The 25426-nt window shown below is 42.8% G+C and overlaps 1 protein-coding gene across 1 annotated transcript in view; it reads right to left on the bottom strand.

Moving 5' to 3' along the window:
• ank3b (ankyrin 3b) overlaps positions 1-25426 on the bottom strand; it is a 236231-nt gene that overhangs the window by 99472 nt on the left and 111333 nt on the right. Inside the window, 4 exon segments of the mRNA XM_065022916.1 lie at positions 2270-2368; positions 2503-2601; positions 10353-10451; positions 23446-23640. Coding sequence (XP_064878988.1) covers positions 2270-2368; positions 2503-2601; positions 10353-10451; positions 23446-23640 — 492 coding nt within the window.

Raw genomic sequence — 25426 nt, 5'->3', positions numbered from 1 at the left:
TATATAACGTGCGTTACATCGGAAAGCGCAGGAAAACCTGATCACAGAAAATGGAAATAAATATCCTTGCGCCACTACCGCAATTGTTAACAGTGAGCCGAATTAGATAAGACCGAGCATTCAACTCCCACAGCATCCCCATGTTGGGAGAGTATCTTGTGAATTTAATCCTCTTTGATTCTTGGTTGAACCGAAAGAGGGGCAGGACGTACCTCCGGTCTCCGCCCAGATCATTCCGGAAGAGCTCTCTCCTGAAATTTTTTCCAAGACGACAGCTAATGATATGTACATCACCTACGGATGATTTTTATCGCTTATTAACGTTTACTAATACCTAAAGTAGCATTACAAACGTATTTGAAGTGTTTTGTGAAAGTTTATCGTCTACTTTTTGAATTTTAAAAATGACGTTACGTTGTGAAATCGCTTTTTTTCGTTTATCACACAGTCTACATATAACGATATCTTGACTTTATATGGCCCGATTTAATCGAAATAAAGACCCAATAGTGTTTATGGGACATCTAGGAGTGCCAACAAAGAAGATGGTGAAAGGTAATGACTGTTTTCTATTTTATTGTGCGGTTTGTGTAACGCCGAAATGCTAATTATTTTGTTTACGTCCCCTGCTGTGCTTTTCTGTTGTAGTGTATTGGTGCATGCTATCAGATAATAGCTTCTCATGCTGTCGCCGAAAAGCATTTTAAAAATCTGACTTGTTGCCTGGATTCACAACGAGTGTAGCTTTAATTTGATACCCTGCATGTGTATTTTAATGAACTTTTGAGTTTTAACTAATACTATTAGCATTTAGCGTAGCGCATTTGCATTTCCAGAGCTCTAGTTGGGACGCAAGCGTCCCAGGTAGAGGTAAGAGGTTAAAGACAGTCAGATATTACTAATACTGTGACCCCTAACCCCTAACCTAGCCTCCTGGCTATGGACAGGGCTGTGTTACCATTCTGTTAAAGACAGTCAGATATTACTAATACTGTGACCCCTAACCCCTAACCCCTAACCTAGCCTCCTGGCTATGGACAGGGCTGTGTTACCATTCTGTTAAAGACAGTCAGATATTACTATTACTGTGACCCCTAACCCCTAACACAGCCTCCTGGACAGGGCTGTGTTACCATTCTGTTAAAGACAGTCAGATATTACTAATACTGTGACCCCTAACCCCTAACCCCTAACCTAGCCTCCTGGCTATGGACAGGGCTGTGTTACCATTCTGTTAAAGACAGTCAGATATTACTAATACTGTGACCCCTAACCCCTAACCTAGCCTCCTGGCTATGGACAGGGCTGTGTTACCATTCTGTTAAAGACAGTCAGATATTACTAATACTGTGACCCCTAACCCCTAACCCCTAACCTAGCCTCCTGGCTATGGACAGGGCTGTGTTACCATTCTGTTAAAGACAGTCAGATATTACTATTACTGTGACCCCTAACCCCTAACCCATCCTCATGTGTCAGTATCTACTGTTTATACTACCAAAGACAATAGATGGAACACTGTGTGTTTGTGATGTGACTGTTATAATGCATGCTAATGACAGCCTACTGTGTATGAGATAGTGTTGGTGACTGTGTATTTCACTGTGCAGTCCCAGCTGTGGGGGCACTGGGTAATGGCAATGTCTCCCAGAATCCTGTGCTCACCACAGTCAGCTCGTTTGGGGAGAGTCTATGCTGCAGCAGGTGTGTGTGTTCTCACCAAGGTGAGTTGGTTGGGAGAGGCTCCGTGCTGCAGCAGGTGTGTGTGTTCTCACCAAGGTGAGTTGGTTGGGAGAGGCTCTGTGCTGCAGCAGGTGTGTGTGTTCTCACCAAGGTGAGTTGGTTGGGAGAGGCTCTGTGCTGCAGCAGGTGTGTGTGTTCTCACCAAGGTGAGTTGGTTGGGAGAGGCTCTGTGCTGCAGCAGGTGTGTGTGTTCTCACCAAGGTGAGTTGGTTGGGAGAGGCTCTGTGCTGCAGCAGGTGTGTGTGTTCTCACCAAGGTGAGTTGGTTGGTAGAGGCTCTGTGCTGCAGCAGGTGTGTGTGTTCTCACCAAGGTGAGTTGGTTGGGAGAGGCTCTGTGCTGCAGCAGTGTGTGTGTTCTCACCAAGGTGAGTTGGTTGGGAGAGGCTCTGTGCTGCAGCAGGTGTGTGTGTTCTCACCAAGGTGAGTTGGTTGGGAGAGGCTCCGTGCTGCAGCAGGTGTGTGTGTTCTCACCAAGGTGAGTTGGTTGGGAGAGGCTCTGTGCTGCAGCAGGTGTGTGTGTTCTCACCACAGTGACTTGGTTGGGAGAGGCTCCGTGCTGCAGCAGTAGGTTGATGATGTGGGTGTGGCCTTGCTGGGCCGCCTGATGGAGGGGGGTGTATCCGTTCTGAAGGGGGAGGAGGAGAGGTCAGGCACACCTCTTTAATTAAACATACCAACACATACCCACTCCAACACCCACACCTACAACCATCAACATCTACTGTATATAGAAATGTTAAATCTGGAGGGGAGCCTAACCTTAGTTTTGGCGTTGATCTTGGCCTGGTTCTTTAGCAGGAAGTTGACCATCTTCACGTTTCCATAGTGACACGCCACATGCAGCGGAGTGTATCCCATCTAGGGAAACAGAAATCAAGTGTTATGCCTGGTGTGACCACTAGTGTATCCCATCTAGGGAAACAGAAACAGAAATCAAGTGTTATGCCTGGTGTGACCACTAGTGTATCCCATCTAGGGAAACAGAAACAGAAATCAAGTGTTATGCCTGGTGTGACCACTAGTGTATCCCGTCTAGGGAAACAGAAACAGAAATCAAGTGTTATGCCTGGTGTGACCACTAGTGTATCCCATCTAGGGAAACAGAAATCAAGTGTTATGCCTGGTGTGACCACTAGTGTATCCCGTCTAGGGAAACAGAAATCAAGTGTTATGCCTGATGTGACCACTAGTGTATTGTAGTGTTGTAGTGTTTCAGTGTTGTATTGTAGTGTTGTAGTGTTTCAGTGTTGTAGTGGAGTGTTGTAGTGTTTCAGTGTTGTAGTGTTTCAGTGTTGTATTGTATTGTAGTGTTGTAGTGGAGTGTTGTAGTGTTTCAGTGTTGTAGTGGAGTGTTGTAGTGTTTCAGTGTTGTAGTGTTTCAGTGTTGTATTGTATTGTAGTGTTGTAGTGTTTCAGTGTTGTAGTGGAGTGTTGTAGTGTTTCAGTGTTGTAGTGTTGTAGTGTTGTATTGTAGTGTTGTATTGTAGTGTTGTATTGTAGTGTTGTATTGTAGTGTTGTAGTGTTTCAGTGTTGTATTGTAGTGTGGTATTGTAGTGTTGTATTGTAGTGTTGTATTGTAGTGTTGTAGTGTTGTATTGTAGTGTTGTATTGTAGTGTTGTATTGTAGTGTTGTATTGTAGTGTTGTATTGTAGTGTTGTAGTGTTTCAGTGTTGTATTGTAGTGTTGTATTGTAGTGTTGTATTGTAGTGTTGTATTGTAGTGTTGTAGTATTGTAGTGTTGTATTGTAGTGTTGTATTGTAGTGTTGTATTGTAGTGTTGTATTGTAGTGTTGTAGTGTTGTGTTGTAGTATTGTAGTGTTGTATTGTAGTGTTGTATTGTAGTGTTGTATTGTAGTGTTGTATTGTAGTATTGTAGTATTGTAGTGTTGTATTGTAGTGTTGTATTGTAGTGTTGTATTGTAGTATTGTAGTGTTGTGTTGTAGTGTTGTATTGTAGTGTTGTATTGTAGTGTTGTATTGTAGTGTTGTAGTGTTGTATTGTAGTGTTGTATTGTAGTGTTGTATTGTATTGTAGTGTTGTATTGTAGTGTTGTATTGTAGTGTTGTATTGTAGTGTTGTATTGTAGTGTTGTAGTGTTGTATTGTAGTGTTGTATTGTAGTGTTGTATTGTAGTATTGTAGTGTTGTGTTGTAGTGTTGTAGTGTTGTATTGTAGTGTTGTATTGTAGTGTTGTATTGTAGTGTTGTATTTGTATTGTAGTGTTGTTGTAGTGTTGTAGTGTTGTTGTAGTGTTGTATTGTAGTGTTGTATTGTAGTGTTGTATTGTAGTGTTGTATTGTAGTGTTGTATTGTAGTGTTGTATTGTAGTATTGTAGTGTTGTGTTGTAGTGTTGTATTGTAGTGTTGTATTGTAGTATTGTATTGTAGTGTTGTATTGTAGTGTTGTATTGTAGTGTTGTATTGTAGTATTGTAGTGTTGTATTGTAGTGTTGTATTGTAGTGTTGTATTGTATTGTAGTATTGTAGTGTTGTATTGTAGTGTTGTATTGTAGTGTTGTATTGTAGTGTTGTATTGTAGTGTTGTAGTATTGTATTGTAGTGTTGTATTGTAGTGTTGTAGTATTGTAGTGTTGTGTTGTAGTGATGTATTGTAGTGTTGTAGTATTGTAGTGTTGTGTTGTAGTGTTGTATTGTAGTGTTGTATTGTAGTGTTGTAGTATTGTAGTATTGTATTGTAGTGTTGTATTGTAGTGTAGTATTGTATTGTAGTGTTGTATTGTAGTGTTGTATTGTAGTGTTGTATTGTAGTGTTGTATTGTAGTGTTGTATTGTAGTGTTGTATTGTATTGTAGTGTTGTATTGTAGTGTTGTAGTATTGTAGTGTTGTATTGTATTGTAGTGTTGTATTGTAGTGTTGTGTTGTAGTGTTGTAGTGTAGTGTTGTATTGTAGTGTTGTAGTATTGTAGTGTTGTAGTGTTGTATTGTAGTGTTGTAGTATTGTAGTATTGTAGTGTTGTATTGTAGTGTTGTAGTGTTGTATTGTAGTGTTGTATTGTAGTGTTGTAGTGTTGTATTGTAGTGTTGTATTGTAGTGTTGTATTGTAGTATTGTAGTGTTGTATTGTAGTGTTGTATTGTAGTGTTGTAGTGTTGTATTGTAGTGTTGTAGTATTGTAGTATTGTAGTGTTGTATTGTAGTGTTGTAGTGTTGTATTGTAGTGTTGTATTGTAGTGTTGTATTGTAGTGTTGTATTGTAGTATTGTAGTGTTGTATTGTAGTGTTGTATTGTAGTGTTGTAGTATTGTAGTGTTGTATTGTAGTGTTGTAGTATTGTAGTATTGTAGTGTTGTGTTGTAGTGTTGTATTGTAGTGTTGTATTGTAGTGTTGTAGTATTGTAGTGTTGTGTTGTAGTGTTGTATTGTAGTGTTGTAGTATTGTAGTGTTGTATTGTAGTGTTGTAGTATTGTAGTATTGTAGTGTTGTGTTGTAGTGTTGTATTGTAGTGTTGTAGTGTTGTAGTATTGTAGTGTTGTATTGTAGTGTTGTATTGTAGTGTTGTATTGTAGTGTTGTATTGTAGTGTTGTATTGTAGTGTTGTAGTGTTGTATTGTAGTGTTGTATTGTAGTGTTGTATTGTAGTGTTGTAGTGTTGTATTGTAGTGTTGTATTGTAGTGTTGTATTGTAGTGTTGTATTGTAGTATTGTAGTGTTGTATTGTAGTGTTGTATTGTAGTATTGTAGTGTTGTAGTGTTGTATTGTAGTGTTGTAGTGTAGTATTGTAGTGTTGTAGTGTTGTATTGTAGTGTTGTATTGTAGTGTTGTATTGTAGTGTTGTATTGTATTGTAGTGTTGTAGTGTTGTATTGTAGTGTTGTATTGTATTGTAGTGTTGTAGTGTTGTATTGTAGTGTTGTATTGTAGTGTTGTATTGTAGTGTTGTATTGTAGTGTTGTATTGTAGTATTGTAGTGTTGTATTGTAGTGTTGTATTGTAGTGTTGTATTGTAGTGTTGCATTGTAGTGTTGTATTGTAGTGTTGTATTGTTGTATTGTAGTGTTGTATTGTAGTGTTGTATTGTAGTGTTGTATTGTAGTGTTGTATTGTAGTGTTGTATTGTAGTGTTGTAGTGTAATATTGTAGTGTTGTATTGTAGTGTTGTAGTGTTGTATTGTAGTGTTGTATTGTAGTGTTGTATTGTGTTGTTGTATTGTGTTGTTGTATTGTAGTGTTGTATTGTAGTGTTGTATTGTAGTGTTGTATTGTAGTATTGTAGTGTTGTATTGTGTTGTTGTATTGTAGTGTTGTATTGTAGTATTGTAGTGTTGTATTGTAGTGTTGTAGTGTTGTATTGTAGTGTTGTATTGTAGTGTTGTATTGTAGTATTGTAGTGTTGTATTGTAGTGTTGTATTGTAGTATTGTATTGTAGTGTTGTATTGTAGTGTTGTATTGTAGTGTTGTATTGTGTTGTTGTATTGTGTTGTTGTATTGTAGTGTTGTATTGTAGTGTTGTATTGTAGTGTTGTATTGTAGTATTGTAGTGTTGTATTGTAGTGTTGTATTGTAGTATTGTAGTATTGTATTGTAGTATTGTAGTGTTGTATTGTATTGTAGTGTTGTATTGTAGTGTTGTATTGTAGTGTTGTATTGTAGTGTTGTATTGTAGTATTGTAGTGTTGTAGTGTTGTATTGTAGTGTTGTATTGTAGTGTTGTATTGTAGTGTTGTATTGTAGTATTGTAGTGTTGTATTGTAGTGTTGTATTGTAGTGTTTCAGTGTTGTATTGTAGTGTTTCAGTGTAGTAGTGTACAGTGTTGTAGTGTAGTGTTGTAGTGTTTCGGTGTTGTATTGTAGTGTTGTAGAGTACAGTTGTAGTGTTTCAGTGTTGTATTGTAGTGTTGTAGAGTACAGTTGTAGTGTTTCAGTGTTGTATTGTAGTGTTGTATTGTAGTGTTGTAGTGTTTCAGTGTTGTATTGTAGTGTTGTAGAGTACAGTTGTAGTGTTTCAGTGTTGTATTGTAGTGTTGTAGAGTACAGTTGTAGTGTTTCAGTGTTGTAGTGTACTGTTGTAGTGTTGTAGAGTACAGCTGTAGTGTTTCAGTGTTGCATTGTACAGTGTTGTAGAGTACAGTTGTAGTGTTTCAGTGTTGTATTGTAGTGTTGTATTGTAGTGTTGTATTGTAGTGTTGTATTGTAGTGTTGTATTGTAGTATTGTAGTGTTGTAGTGTTTCAGTGTTGTATTGTAGTGTTGTAGAGTACAGTTGTAGTGTTTCAGTGTTGTAGTGTTGCATTGTAGTGTTGTAGTGTTGTATTGTAGTGCTGTATTGTAGTGTTGTATTGTATTGTAGTGTTGTATTTTATTGCAGTGTTGTAGTGTTTCAGTGTTGTATTGTAGTGTTGTAGAGTACAGTTGTAGTGTTTCAGTGTTGTAGTGTTGCATTGTAGTGTTGTAGTGTTGTATTGTAGTGCTGTATTGTAGTGTTGTATTGTATTGTAGTGTTGTATTGTATTGCAGTGTTGTAGTGTTTCAGTGTAGTAGTGATTCAGTGTAGTAGTGATTCAGTGTTGTAGTGTTTCAGTGTTGTAGTGTTTCAGTGTTGTAGTGATTTAGTGTTGTAGTGATTCAGTATTGTAGTGTTTCAGTGTTGTTGTGTTTCTGTGTTGTAGTGATTTAGTGTTGTAGTGATTCAGTATTGTAGTGTTTCAGTGTTGTAGTAATTCAGTGTTTCAGAATACTGTTGTAGAGTTTCAGCGTAGTACTGTAGTGTTGTAGAGTACTGTTGTAGTGTAGTAGTGAATTTAAAAAAAACATTTTTATTTAACCTTTATTTCACTAGGCAAGTCAGTTAAGAACAACTTCTTATTTACAATGAAGGCCTAGGAACTGTGGCCTCTCTCTCGTCTCTCTGGTCCTTATCTCTCATCTCTCTAGTCCTTCTCTCTCATCTCTCTGGGGTCTGTCTCTCTCTCTCTCCGTCTCTTTGGTCTCTCTCTCTGGGTTTCTAGACCTTCTGGTCTCTCTCCTCTCTCGGTTTCTAGACCTTCTTTCTGGTCTCTCCTCTCTGGGTTTCTAGTCCTCCTGGTCTCTCCTCTCTGGGTTTCTAGTACTCCTGGTCTCTCTCTCTGGGTTTCTAGACCTTCTGGTCTCTCCTTTCTGGGTTTCTAGTCCTTCTGGTCTCTCTCTCTGGGTTTCTAGTCCTCCTGGTCTCTCTCTGGCTTTCTAGTCCTCCTGGTCTCTCTCTGGGTTTCTAGTCCTCCTGGTCTGTCCTCTCTGGGTTTCTAGTCCTCCTGGTCTCTCCTCTCTGGGTTTGTAGACCTTCTGGTCTCTCTCTGGGTTTCTAGTCCCTCTGGTCCCTCTCTGGGTTTCTAGTTCCTCTGGTCCCTCTCTGGGTTTCTAGTCCCCCTGGTCTCTCTCTGGGTGTCTAGTCCCCCTGGTCTCTCTCTGGGTTTCTAGTCCCCCTGGTCTTTCCTCTCTGGGTTTCTAGTCTTCCTGGTCTCTCCTCTCTGGGTTTCTAGTCCTCCTGGTCTCTCTCTGGGTTTCTAGACCTTCTGGTCTCTCTCTCTGGGTTTATAGTCCCCCTGGTCTCTCTCTGGGTTTCTAGACCTTCTGGTCTCTCTCTCCTCTCTGGGTTTCTAGACCTTCTGGTCTCTCCTCTCTGGGTTTCTAGTCCTCCTGGTCTCTCCTCTCTGGGTTTCTAGTCCTCCTGGTCTCTCTCTGGGTTTCTAGACCTTCTGGTCTCTCCTTTCTGGGTTTCTAGTCCTTCTGGTCTCTCTCTGGGTTTCTAGACCATCTGGTCTCTCCTTACTGGGTTTGTAGACCTTCTGGTCTCTCTCTGGGTTTCTAGTCCCTCTGGTCCCTCTCTGGGTTTCTAGTCCCCCTGGTCTCTCTCTGGGTTTCTAGTCCCCCTGGTCTCTCTCTGGGTTTCTAGTCCCCCTGGTCTCTCTCTGGGTTTCTAGTCCCCCTGGTCTTTCCTCTCTGGGTTTCTAGTCCTCCTGGTCTCTCCTCTCTGGGTTTCTAGTCCTCCTGGTCTCTCTCTGGGTTTCTAGACCTTCTGGTCTCTCTCTCTCTGGGTTTCTAGTCCTCCTGGTCTCTCTCTCTCTGGGTTTCTAGACCTTCTGGTCTCTCCTCTCTGGGTTTCTAGTCCTCCTGGTCTCTCTCTGGGTTTCTAGACCTTCTGGTCTCTCTCTCCTCTCTGGGTTTCTAGTCCTCCTGGTCTCTCTCTCTCTGGGTTTCTAGACCTTCTGGTCTCTCCTTTCTGGGTTTCTAGTCCTTCTGGTCTCTCTCTGGGTTTCTAGACCATCTGGTCTCTCCTTACTGGGTTTGTAGACCTTCTGGTCTCTCTCTGGGTTTCTAGTCCCTCTGGTCCCTCTCTGGGTTTCTAGTCCCCCTGGTCTCTCTCTGGGTTTCTAGTCCCCCTGGTCTCTCTCTGGGTTTCTAGTCCCCCTGGTCTCTCTCTGGGTTTCTAGTCCCCCTGGTCTTTCCTCTCTGGGTTTCTAGTCCTCCTGGTCTCTCCTCTCTGGGTTTCTAGTCCTCCTGGTCTCTCTCTGGGTTTCTAGACCTTCTGGTCTCTCTCTCTCTGGGTTTCTAGTCCTCCTGGTCTCTCTCTCTCTGGGTTTCTAGACCTTCTGGTCTCTCCTCTCTGGGTTTCTAGTCCTCCTGGTCTCTCTCTGGGTTTCTAGACCTTCTGGTCTCTCCGTTCTGGGTTTCTAGTCCTTCTGGTCTCTCTCTGGGTTTCTAGACCATCTGGTCTCTCCTTACTGGGTTTCTAGTCCTCCTGGTCTCTCTCTGGGTTTCTAGTCCTCCTGGTCTCTCTCTGGGTTTCTAGTCCCTCTCTGGGTTTCTAGTCCCCCTGGTCTCTCTCTGGGTTTCTAGTCCCCCTGGTCTCTCTCTGGGTTTCTAGTCCCCCTGGTCTTTCCTCTCTGGGTTTGTAGTCCTCCTGGTCTCTCCTCTCTGGGTTTCTAGTCCTCCTGGTCTCTCTCTGGGTTTCTAGACCTTCTGGTCTCTCTCTGGGTTTCTAGACCTTCTGGTCTCTCTGAGTTTCTAGTCCTCCTGGTCTCTCTCTCTCTGGGTTTCTAGACAATCTGGTCTCTCTCTGGGTTTCTAGTCCTCCTGGTCTCTCTCTGGGTTTCTAGTCCTCCTGGTCTCTCTCTGGGTTTCTAGTCCTCCTGGTCTCTGGGTTTCTAGTCCTCCTGGTCTCTCTCTGGGTTTGTAGACCTCCTGGTCTCTCTCTCTGGGTTTCTAGACAATCTGGTCTCTCTCTCTGGGTTTCTAGACCTTCTGGTCTCTCTCTCTGGGTTTCTAGTCCTCCTGGTCTCTCTCGCTGGGTTTCTAGACCTTCTGGTCTCTCTCTCCTCTCTGGGTTTCTAGACCTCCTGGTCTCTCTCTGGGTTTCTAGACCTTCTGGTCTCTCTCTGGGTTTCTAGACCTCCTGGTCTCTCTCTGAGTTTCTAGTCCTCCTGGTCTCTCTCTGGGTTTCTAGACAATCTGGTCTCTCTCTGGGTTTCTAGTCCTCCTGGTCTCTCTCTGGGTTTCTAGTCCTCCTGGTCTCTCTGTTGTGTTTCTCAATGAGTGTTTCAGGAGGGACCAGCCGACCTACACGGCTGTCAGACCAGAGTTGAACATGTGTACGTGTGTGTGTGTACCTTAGTCTCTGGGTCAACAGTGGCCCCCTGGTTAACCAGCACCTCAGCTACGTTGACCTTGTCGTCCTGAGCTGCCAGGTGGAGAGGAGTCAGACCACTCTGAGAGGAGAGGACAAAGGACAGGACATACCACATTACAACACAGGACAGGACACAGGACAGGACATACCACATTAGAACACAGGACAGGACATACCACATTAGAACACAGGACATACCACATTAGAACACAGGACATACCACATTAGAACACAGGACATACCACATTATAACACAGGACAGGACATACCACATTAGAACACAGGACAGGACATACCACATTAGAACACAGGACAGGACATACCACATTAGAACACAGGATAGGACATACCACATTAGAACACAGGACATGACATGACATACCACATTAGAACACAGGACAGGACATACCACATTAGAACACAGGACAGAACATACCACATTAGAACACAGGATATGACATACCAAAGTAGAACACAGGATAGGACATACCACATTAGAACACAGGACAGGACATACCACATTAGAACACAGGACAGGACATACCACATTAGAACACAGGACAGGACATGACATACCACATTAGAACACAGGACAGGACATACCACATTAGAACACAGGACAGGACATACCACAATAGAACACAGGACATACATTAGAACACATGGCAGGACATACCACATTAGAACACAGGATATGACATACCAAATTAGAACACAGGATAGGACATACCACATTAGAACACAGGACAGGACATACCACATTAGAACACAGGACAGGACATACCACATCAGAACACAGGACAGGACATACCACATTAGAACACAGGACAGAACATACCACATTAGAACACAGGACAGGACATACCACATTAGAACACAGGACAGAACATACCACATTAGAACACAGGACAGGACATACCACATTAGAACACAGGACAGGACATACCACATTAGAACACAGGACAGGACATACCACATTAGAACACAGGACAGGACATACCACATTAGAAAACAGGACAGGACATGACATACCACATTAGAACACAGGACATGACATACCACATTAGAACACAGGACAGGACATACCACAATAGAACACAGGACATACCACATTAGAACACAGGATATGACATACCAAATTAGAACACAGGATAGGACATACCACATTAGAACACAGGACAGGACATACCACATTAGAACACAGGACAGGACATACCACATTAGAACACAGGACAGGACATGACATACCACATTAGAACACAGGACAGGACATACCACATTAGAACACAGGACAGGACATGACATACCACATTAGAACACAGGACAGGACATGACACATCAGAACACAGGACAGGACATACCACATTAGAACACAGGACAGGACATGACATACCACATTAGAACACAGGACAGCACATGACATACCACATTAGAACACAGGACAGGACATACCACATTAGAACACAGGACAGAACATACCACATTAGAACACAGGACAGGACATACCACATTAGAACACAGGACAGAACATACCACATTAGAACACAGGACAGGACATACCACATTAGAACACAGGACAGGACATACCACATTAGAACACAGGACAGGACATACCACATTAGAACACAGGACAGGACATACCACATTAGAACACAGGACAGGACATACCACATACAGGACAGGACATTACAACAAAGGACAGGACAAACCACATTAGAACACAGGACAGGACACATTAGAACACAGGACATTAGAAGGACATACCACATTAGAACACAGGATATGACATACCACATTACAACAGAACACAGGACAGGACATACCACATTAGAACACAGGACAGGACATACCACATTAGAAGGACAGGACATACCACATTAGAACACAGGACAGGACATACCACATTAGAACACAGGACAGGACATCAACACAGGACAGGACATACCACATTAGAACACAGGACATACCACATTAGAACACAGGATATGACATACCACATTAGAACACAGGACAGGACATACCACATTAGAACACAGGACATTAGAACACAGGACAGGACATACCACATTAGAACACAGGACAGGACATACCACATTAGAACACAGGACAGGACATACCACATTAGAACACAGGACAGGACATTAGAACACAGGACAGGACACATTAGAACACAGGACAGGACATACCACATTAGAACACAGGACAGGACATACCACATTAGAACACAGGACAGGACATACCACATTAGAACACAGGACATACCACATTAGAACACAGGACAGGACATACCACATTAGAACACAGGATATGACATACCACATTAGAACACAGGATAGGACATACCACATTAGAACACAGGACAGGACATACCACATTAGAACACAGGACATACCACATTAGAACACAGGACAGGACATACCACATTAGAACACAGGACAGGACATACCACATTAGAACACAGGACAGGACATACCACATTAGAACACAGGACAGGACATACCACATTAGAACACAGGACAGGACATACCACATTAGAACACAGGACATACCACATTAGAACACAGGACAGGACATACCACATTAGAACACAGGACATGACATACCACATTAGAACACAGGACAGGACATACCACATTAGAACACAGGACAGGACATACCACATTAGAACACAGGACAGGACATGACATACAGGACACATTAGAACACAGGACAGGACATACCACATTAGAACACAGGACAGGACATACCACATTAGAACACAGGACAGGACATACCACATTAGAACACAGGACAGGACATACCACATTAGAACACAGGACAGGACATACCACATTAGAACACAGGACAGGACATACCACATTAGAACACAGGACAGGACATACCACATTACAACACAGGACAGGACATACCACATTAGAACACAGGACAGGACATACCACATTAGAACACAGGACAGGACATACCACATTAGAACACAGGACAGGACATACCACATTAGAACACAGGACATACCACATTAGAACACAGGACAGGACATACCACATTAGAACACAGGACATGACATACCACATTAGAACACAGGACAGGACATACCACATTAGAACACAGGACAGGACATACCACATTAGAACACAGGACAGGACATACCACATTAGAACACAGGACAGGACATACCACATTAGAACACAGGACAGGACATACCACATTAGAACACAGGACAGGACATACCACATTAGAACACAGGACAGGAGGACATACCACATTAGAACACAGGACAGGACATACCACATTAGAACACAGGACAGGACATACCACATTAGGAACACAGGACAGGACATACCACATTAGAACACAGGACAGGACATACCACATTAGAAAACAGGACAGGACATGACATACCACATTAGAACACAGGACAGGACATACCACATTAGAACACAGGACAGGACATACCACATTAGAACACAGGACATACCACATTAGAACACAGGATATGACATACCACATTAGGAACACAGGACACAGGACATACCACATTAGAACACAGGACAGGACATACCACATTAGAACACAGGACAGGACATACCACATTAGAACACAGGACAGGACATGACATACCACATTAGAACACAGGACAGGACATACCACATTAGAACACAGGACAGGACATGACATACCACATTAGAACACAGGACAGGACATGACACATCAGAACACAGGACAGGACATACCACATTAGAACACAGGACATTAGGACACAGGACATACCACATTAGAACACAGGACAGCACATGACATACCACATTAGAACACAGGACAGGACATACCACATTAGAACACAGGACAGAACATACCACATTAGAACACAGGACATTAGAACACAGGACATACCACATTAGAACACAGGACAGAACATACCACATTAGAACACAGGACAGGACATACCACATTAGAACACAGGACAGGACATACCACATTAGAACACAGGATAGGACATACCACATTAGAACACAGGACATACCACATTAGAACACAGGACAGGACATACCACATTACAACAAAGGACAGGACAACCACATTAGAACACAGGACAGGACACATTAGAACACAGGACAGGACATACCACATTAGAACACAGGATATGACATACCACATTACAACAAAGGACAGGACATACCACATTAGAACACAGGACAGGACATACCACATTAGAACACAGGACATACCACATTAGAACACAGGACAGGACATACCACATTTCAACACAGGACAGGACATACCACATTAGAACACAGGACATACCACATTAGAACACAGGATATGACATACCACATTAGAACACAGGACAGGACATACCACATTAGAACACAGGACATACCACATTAGAACACAGGACAGGACATACCACATTAGAACACAGGACATACCACATTAGAACACAGGACAGGACATACCACATTAGAACACAGGACAGAACATACCACATTAGAACACAGGACAGGACATACCACATTAGAACACAGGACAGGACATACCACATTAGAACACAGGACAGGACATACCACATTAGAACACAGGATAGGACATACCACATTAGAACACAGGACATGACATGACATACCACATTAGAACACAGGACAGGACACATTAGAACACAGGACAGGACATACCACATTAGAACACAGGATATGACATACCACATTACAACAAAGGACAGGACATACCACATTAGAACACAGGACATACCACATTAGAACACAGGACATACCACATTAGAACACAGGACAGGACATACCACATTTCAACACAGGACAGGACATACCACATTAGAACACAGGACATACCACATTAGAACACAGGACAGGACATACCACATTAGAACACAGGATATGACATACCACATTAGAACACAGGATATGACATACCACATTACAACACAGGACAGGACATACCACATTAGAACACAGGACATACCACATTAGAACACAGGACAGGACATACCACATTAGAACACAGGACATACCACATTAGAACACAGGACAGGACATACCACATTAGAACACAGGCAGGACATACCACATTAGAACACAGGATAGAACATACCACATTAGAACACAGGACATACCACATTAGAACACAGGACAGGACATACCACATTAGAACACAGGACATGACATACCACATTAGAACACAGGACAGGACATACCACATTAGAACACAGGACAGGACATACCACATTAGAACACAGGACAGGACATGACATACCACATTAGAACACAGGACAGGACATACCACATTAGAACACAGGACAGGACATACCACATTAGAACACAGGACAGGACATACCCATTGGAACACAGGACAGGACATACCACATTAGAACACAGGATAGGACATACCACATTAGAACACAGGACATACCACATTAGAACACAGGACAGGACATACCACATTACAACAAAGGACAGGACATACCACATTAGAACACAGGACAGGACCACATTAGAACACAGGACAGGACATACCACATTAGAACACAGGATATGACATACCACATTACAACAAAGGACAGGACATACCACATTAGAACACAGGACAGGACATACCACATTAGAACACAGGACATACCACATTAGAACACAGGACATACCACATTAGAACACAGGACAGGACATACCACATTAGAACACAGGACAGGACATGACATACCACACATTAGAACACAGGACAGGACATACACATTAGAACACAGGACAGGACATACCACAATAGAACACAGGACATACATTAGAACACATGGCAGGACATACCACATTAGAACACAGGATATGACATACCAAATTAGAACACAGGATAGGACATACCACATTAGAACACAGGACAGGACATACCACATTAGAACACAGGACAGGACATACCACATTCAGAACACAGGACAGGACATACCACATTAGAACACAGGACAGAACATACCACATTAGAACACAGGACAGGACATACCACATTAGAACACAGGACAGAACATACCACATTAGAACACAGGACAGGACATACCACATTAGAACACAGGACAGGACATACCACATTAGAACACAGGACAGGACATACCACATTAGAACACAGGACAGGACATACCACATTAGAAAACAGGACAGGACATGACATACCACATTAGAACACAGGACAGGACATACCACATTAGAACACAGGACAGGACATACCACAATAGAACACAGGACATACCACATTAGAACACAGGATATGACATACCAAATTAGAACACAGGATAGGACATACCACATTAGAACACAGGACAGGACATACCACATTAGAACACAGGACAGGACATACCACATTAGAACACAGGACAGGACATGACATACCACATTAGAACACAGGACAGGACATACCACATTAGAACACAGGACAGGACATGACATACCACATTAGAACACAGGACAGGACATGACACATCAGAACACAGGACAGGACATACCACATTAGAACACAGGACAGGACATGACATACCACATTAGAACACAGGACAGCACATGACATACCACATTAGAACACAGGACAGGACATACCACATTAGAACACAGGACAGAACATACCACATTAGAACACAGGACAGGACATACCACATTAGAACACAGGACAGAACATACCACATTAGAACACAGGACAGGACATACCACATTAGAACACAGGACAGGACATACCACATTAGAACACAGGACAGGACATACCACATTAGAACACAGGATAGGACATACCACATTAGAACACAGGACATACCACATTAGAACACAGGACAGGACATACCACATTACAACAAAGGACAGGACAAACCACATTAGAACACAGGACAGGACACATTAGAACACAGGACAGGACATACCACATTAGAACACAGGATATGACATACCACATTAGGAACAAAGGACAGGACATACCACATTAGAACACAGGACAGGACATACCACATTAGAACACAGGACATACATACCACATTAGAACACAGGACAGGACATACCACATTTCAACACAGGACAGGACATACCACATTAGAACACAGGACATACCACATTAGAACACAGGATATGACATACCACATTAGAACACAGGACAGGACATACCACATTAGAACACAGGACAGGACATACCACATTAGAACACAGGACAGGACATACCACATTAGAACACAGGACATACCACATTAGAACACAGGACAGGACATACCACATTAGAACACAGGACAGAACATACCACATTAGAACACAGGACAGGACATACCACATTAGAACACAGGACAGGACATACCACATTAGAACACAGGACAGGACATACCACATTAGAACACAGGATAGGACATACCACATTAGAACACAGGACATGACATGACATACCACATTAGAACACAGGACAGGACACATTAGAACACAGGACAGGACATACCACATTAGAACACAGGATAGGACATACCACATTACAACAAAGGACAGGACATACCACATTAGAACACAGGACATACCACATTAGAACACAGGACATACCACATTAGAACACAGGACAGGACATACCACATTTCAACACAGGACAGGACATACCACATTAGAACACAGGACATACCACATTAGAACACAGGACAGGACATACCACATTAGAACACAGGATATGACATACCACATTAGAACACACAGGATATGACATACCACATTACAACACAGGACAGGACATACCACATTAGAACACAGGACATACCACATTAGAACACAGGACAGGACATACCACATTAGAACACAGGACATACCACATTAGAACACAGGACAGGACATACCACATTAGAACACAGGCCAGGACATACCACATTAGAACACAGGATAGAACATACCACATTAGAACACAGGACATACCACATTAGAACACAGGACAGGACATACCACATTAGAACACAGGACATGACATACCACATTAGAACACAGGACAGGACATACCACATTAGAACACAGGACAGGACATACCACATTAGAACACAGGACAGGACATGACATACCACATTAGAACACAGGACAGGACATACCACATTAGAACACAGGACAGGACATACCACATTAGAACACAGGACAGGACATACCACATTAGAACACAGGACAGGACATACCACATTAGAACACAGGATAGGACATACCACATTAGAACACAGGACATACCACATTAGAACACAGGACAGGACATACCACATTACAACAAAGGACAGGACATACCACATTAGAACACAGGACAGGACATACCACATTAGAACACAGGACAGGACATACCACATTAGAACACAGGACAGGACATACCACAATAGGACAGGACATACCACATTAGAACACAGGACAGGACATACCACATTACAACAAAGGACAGGACATACCACATTAGAACACAGGACAGGACATGACATACCACATTAGAACACAGGACAGGACATACCACATTAGAACACAGGACAGGACATACCACATTACAACAAAGGACAGGACATACCACATTAGAACACAGGACAGGACATGACATACCACATTAGAACACAGGACAGGACATACCACATTAGAACACAGGATAGGACATACCACATTAGAACACAGGACATACCACATTAGAACACAGGACAGGACATACCACATTAGAACAAAGGACAGGACATACATACCACATTAGAACACAGGACAGGACATGACATACCACATTAGAACACAGGACAGGACATACCACATTAGAACACAGGATAGGACATACCACATTAGAACACAGGACATACCACATTAGAACACAGGACAGGACATACCACATTACAACAAAGGACAGGACATACCACATTAGAACACAGGACAGGACATGACATACCACATTAGAACACAGGACAGGACATACCACATTAGAACACAGGACAGGACATACCACATCAGAACACAGGACAGGACATACCACATTAGAACACAGGACAGAACATACCACATTAGAACACAGGACAGGACATACCACATTAGAACACAGGAGGACAGGACATACCACATTAGAACACAGGACAGGACATACCACATTAGAACACAGGACAGGACATACCACATTAGAACACAGGACAGGACATACCACATTAGAACACAGGACAGGACATACCACATTAGAACACAGGACAGGACATGACATACCACATTAGAACACAGGACATGACATACCACATTAGAACACAGGACAGGACATACCACATTAGAACACAGGACATACCACATTAGAACACAGGATATGACATACCACATTAGAACACAGGATAGGACATACCACATTAGAACACAGGACAGGACATTAGAACCACATTAGAACACAGGACAGGACATACCACATTAGAACACAGGACAGACATGACATACCACATTAGAACACAGGACAGGACATACCACATTAGAACACAGGACAGGACATGACATACCACATTAGAACACAGGACAGGACATGACACATTAGAACACAGGACAGGACATACCACATTAGAACACAGGACAGGACATGACATACCACATTAGAACACAGGGACATGACATACAGGACACATTAGAACACAGGAACACAGGACATACCACATTAGAACACAGGACAGGACATACCACATTAGAACACAGGACAGGACATACCACATTAGAACACAGGACAGAACATACCACATTAGAACACAGGACAGGACATACCACATTAGAACACAGGACAGGACATACCACATTAGGACATACCACAACACAGGACATACCACATTAGAACACAGGACAGGACATACCACATTACAACAAAGGACAGGACAAACCACATTAGAACACAGGACAGGACACATTAGAACACAGGACAGGACATACCACATTAGAACACAGGATATGACATACCACATTACAACAAAGGACAGGACATACCACATTAGAACACAGGACAGGACATACCACATTAGAACACAGGACATACCACATTAGAACACAGGACAGGACATACCACATTTCAACACAGGACAGGACATACCACATTAGAACACAGGACATACACATTAGAACACAGGATATGACATACCACATTAGAACACAGGACAGGACATACCACATTAGAACACAGGACAGGACATACCACATTAGAACACAGGACAGGACATACCACATTAGAACACAGGACATACCACATTAGAACACAGGACAGGACATACCACATTAGAACACAGGACAGAACATACCACATTAGAACACAGGACAGGACATACCACATTAGAACACAGGACAGGACATACCACATTAGAACACAGGACAGGACATACCACATTAGAACACAGGATAGGACATACCACATTAGAACACAGGACATGACATGACATACCACATTAGAACACAGGACAGGACACATTAGAACACAGGACAGGACATACCACATTAGAACACAGGATATGACATACCACATTACAACAAAGGACAGGACATACCACATTAGAACACAGGACATACCACATTAGAACACAGGACATACCACATTAGAACACAGGACAGGACATACCACATTTCAACACAGGACAGGACATACCACATTAGAACACAGGACATACCACATTAGAACACAGGACAGGACATACATACCACATTAGAACACAGGATATGACATACCACATTAGAACACAGGATATGACATACCACATTACAACACAGGACAGGACATACCACATTAGAACACAGGACATACCACATTAGAACACAGGACAGGACATACCACATTAGAACACAGGACATACCACATTAGAACACAGGACAGGACATACCACATTAGAACACAGGCCAGGACATACCACATTAGAACACAGGATAGAACATACCACATTAGAACACAGGACATACCACATTAGAACACAGGACAGGACATACCACATTAGAACACAGGACATGACATACCACATTAGAACACAGGACAGGACATACCACATTAGAACACAGGACAGGACATACCACATTAGAACACAGGACAGGACATGACATACCACATTAGAACACAGGACAGGACATACCACATTAGAACACAGGACAGGACATACCACATTAGAACACAGGACAGGACATACCACATTAGAACACAGGACAGGACATACCACATTAGAACACAGGATAGGACATACCACATTAGAACACAGGACATACCACATTAGAACACAGGACAGGACATACCACATTACAACAAAGGACAGGACATACCACATTAGAACACAGGACAGGACACATTAGAACACAGGACAGGACATACCACATTAGAACACAGGATATGACATACCACATTACAACAAAGGACAGGACATACCACATTAGAACACAGGACAGGACATACCACATTAGAACACAGGACATACCACATTAGAACACAGGACATACCACATTAGAACACAGGACATACCACATTAGAACACAGGACAGGACATACCACATTTCAACACAGGACAGGACATACCACATTAGAACACAGGACATACCACATTAGAACACAGGATATGACATACCACATTAGAACACAGGACAGGACATACCACATTAGAACACAGGACATACCACATTAGAACACAGGACAGGACATACCACATTAGACAGGACATACCACATTAGAACACAGGACAGGACATACCACATTAGAACACAGGACAGGACATACCACATTAGAACACAGGACAGAACATACCACATTAGAACACAGGACAGGACATACCACATTACAACACAGGACAGGACATACCACATTAGAACACAGGACAGGACATACCACATTAGAACACAGGATAGGACATACCACATTAGAACACAGGACATGACATGACATACCACATTAGAACACAGGACAGGACATACCACATTAGAACACAGGACAGGACATACCACATTAGAACACAGGACATACCACATTAGAACACAGGACAGGACATACCACATTTCAACACAGGACAGGACATACCACATTAGAACACAGGACATACCACATTAGAACACAGGCCAGGACATACCACATTAGAACACAGGATTAGAACACAGGACATACCACATTAGAACACAGGACATACCACATTAGAACACAGGACAGGACATACCACATTAGAACACAGGACAGGACATACCACATTAGAACACAGGACAGGACATACCACATTAGAACACAGGACAGGACATACCACATTAGAACACAGGATATGACATACCACATTAGAACACAGGATATGACATACCACATTACAACACAGGACAGGACATACCACATTAGAACACAGGACATACCACATTAGAACACAGGACAGGACATACCACATTAGAACACAGGACATACCACATTAGAACACAGGACAGGACATACCACATTAGAACACAGGATAGGACATACCACATTAGAACACAGGACATACCACATTAGAACACAGGACAGGACATACCACATTAGAACACAGGATATGACATACCACATTAGAACACAGGATATGACATACCACATTACAACACAGGACAGGACATACCACATTAGAACACAGGACATACCACATTAGAACACAGGACATACCACATTAGAACACAGGCCAGGACATACCACATTAGAACACAGGATAGGACATACCACATTAGAACACAGGACATACCACATTAGAACACAGGACAGGACATACCACATTAGAACACAGGACATGACATACCACATTAGAACACAGGACAGGACATACCACATTAGAACACAGGACAGGACATACCACATTAGAACACAGGACAGGACATGACATACCACATTAGAACACAGGACAGGACATACCACATTAGAACACAGGACAGGACACATTAGAACACAGGACATACCACATTAGAACACATGACAGGACATACCACATTAGAACACAGGACATACCACATTAGAACACAGGACAGGACACAGGACAGGACATACCACATTAGAACACAGGACAGGACATACCACATTAGAACACATGACAGGACATACCACATTAGAACACAGGACAACCCTAACACCTGACCCCTAACCCCCACCTTGTTGCCCAAGCTGATGGTGGCTTCCCTGGCCAGTAGCAGGGTAACGATGTCTACGTTGCCCTCCTGAGAGGCCAGGTGCAGCGGTGTGATGCCCTGACGTGTCATAGCGTTGGTGTCGGCTCCGTACTCCAGCAGTGTCGTGGCAATCTCCATCTGGTTCTTCTTAGAACGATGTGGAGGAGTATAGCCATTCTACACCACAGACAGAACATATTACACCACAGAGGAGGGTACCCATTCTACACCACAGACAGAACATATTACACCACAGAGGAGGGTACCCATTCTACACCACAGACAGAACATATTACACCACAGAGGAGGGTACCCATTCTACACCACAGACAGACCATATTACACCACAGAGGAGGGTACCCATTCTACACCACAGACAGAACATATTACACCACAGAGGAGGGTACCCATTCTACACCACAGACAGAACATATTACACCACAGAGGAGGGTACCCATTCTACACCACAGACAGAACATATTACACCACAGAGGAGGGTACCCATTCTACACCACAGACAGAACATATTACACCACAGAGGAGGGTACCCATTCTACACCACAGACAGAACATATTACACCACAGAGGAGGGTACCCATTCTATACCACAGACAGAACATATTACAACACAGACAGAACATATTACACCACAGAGGAGGGTAGCCATTCTACACCACAGAGGAGGGTACCCATTCTACACCACAGACAGAACATATTACACCACATACAGAACATATTACACCACAGAGGAGTATAGCCATTCTACACCACAGACAGAACATATTACACCACAGAGGAGGGTAGCCATTCTACACCACAGACAGAACATATTACACCACAGAGGAGTATAGCCATTCTACACCACAGACAGAACATATTACACCACAGAGGAGGGTACCCATTCTACACCACAGACAGAACATATTACAACACAGAGGAGGGTACCCATTCTACACCACAGACAGAACATATTACACCACAGAGGAGGGTACCCATTTTACACCACAGACAGAACATATTACACCACAGAGGAGGGTACCCATTCTACACCACAGACAGAATATATTACAATACAGAGGAGGGTACCCATTCTACACCACAGACATAACATATTACACGACAGAGGAGGGTACCCATTCTACACCACAGACAGAACATATTACACCACAGAGGAGGGTACCCATTGTACACCAGACAGAACATATTACAACACAGAGGAGGGTACCCATTCTACACCACAGACAGAACATATTACACCACAGAGGGTACCCATTCTACACCACAGACAGAACATATTACACCACAGAGGAGGGTAGCCATTCTACACCACAGACAGAACATATTACACCACAGAGGAGGGTACCCATTCTACACCACAGAGGAGGGTACCCATTCGACACCACAGACAGAACATATTACAACACAGAGGAGGATACCCATTCTACACCACAGGAAGGACATATTACACCACAGAGGAGGGTACCCATTCTACACCACAGACAGGACATATTACACCACAGAGGAGGATACCCATTCTACACCACAGAGGGGACCCATTCTACACCACAGACAGAACATATTACACCACAGAGGAGGGTACCCATTCTACACCACAGAGGAGGGTAGCCATTCTACACCACAGACAGAACATATTACACCACAGAGGAGTGTACCCATTCTACACCACAGACAGAACATATTACACCACAGAGGAGGGTACCCATTCTACACCACAGACATAACATATTACACCACAGAGGAGGGTACCCATTCTACACCACAGACAGAACATATTACACCACAGAGGAGGGTACCCATTCTACACCACAGACAGAACATATTACACCACAGAGGAGGGTACCCATTCTACACCACAGACAGAACATATTACACCACAGATGAGGGTACCCATTCTACACCAGACAGAACATATTACACCACAGAGGAGGGTACCCATTCTACA

Source organism: Oncorhynchus nerka, linkage group LG10 (genome assembly GCF_034236695.1).
Source record: "Oncorhynchus nerka isolate Pitt River linkage group LG10, Oner_Uvic_2.0, whole genome shotgun sequence".
Classification (NCBI taxonomy): domain Eukaryota; kingdom Metazoa; phylum Chordata; class Actinopteri; order Salmoniformes; family Salmonidae; genus Oncorhynchus; species Oncorhynchus nerka.
This window is presented reverse-complemented; position numbering and strand designations above follow the sequence as displayed.